This window comes from Penaeus monodon, chromosome 32 (assembly GCF_015228065.2).
Source record: "Penaeus monodon isolate SGIC_2016 chromosome 32, NSTDA_Pmon_1, whole genome shotgun sequence".
NCBI classification, from domain to species: Eukaryota; Metazoa; Arthropoda; class Malacostraca; order Decapoda; family Penaeidae; genus Penaeus; species Penaeus monodon.
In genome coordinates, this window is record NC_051417.1 from 14,482,878 (window position 1) to 14,483,331 (window position 454).

General features: G+C 35.7%; 1 protein-coding gene across 1 annotated transcript in view; it reads right to left on the minus strand.

Annotated features, from left to right (window-relative positions):
* LOC119593663 (cytochrome b-c1 complex subunit 6, mitochondrial-like) overlaps positions 1 to 454 on the minus strand; it is a gene marked incomplete in the record, with an annotated part of 5,736 nt that overhangs the window by 233 nt on the left and 5,049 nt on the right. The window contains 1 exon segment of the mRNA XM_037942611.1: positions 182 to 343. Coding sequence (XP_037798539.1) covers positions 182 to 343 — 162 coding nt within the window.

A 454-nucleotide genomic window follows, 5' to 3' on the forward strand; every position in this document is an offset into this window, starting at 1 on the left:
TTGCAGAATTGAATGTTCACATGGGGGGAGGGGGGAGGGCAATGATCTACCAGCCAAAATGTGTTCCGATGTAGTCACTGTTCTAATCCCCTATATTACTTATATATTAGACAAATACATTTATCACCTGAAATAAATGAAATCTATCCCCTTCCCCTAAACTGGAATAAAGGTTACTTACACAATGGTCAATGCAATGTAGAAGGTCAAAAAGTTCTTCAGAGCATGTTTCTTCTGTTTTTGATCTTGAACTTACTCGATCATTGCAGCTAGAATATGCTTCCCCAAGTTCTGCACAATGTTTGGTATTTGTACATGCTTCTTTAATAGCATCCATTGGGTCCTGTAAATGAAGTAGGTTTTATTCTGAGAAGAGGAAGACCATAAGAAGTATTTCACATATATACAAAAATAATAACTACAGCAACCAAAATTTATTCAACTTACTATCAAG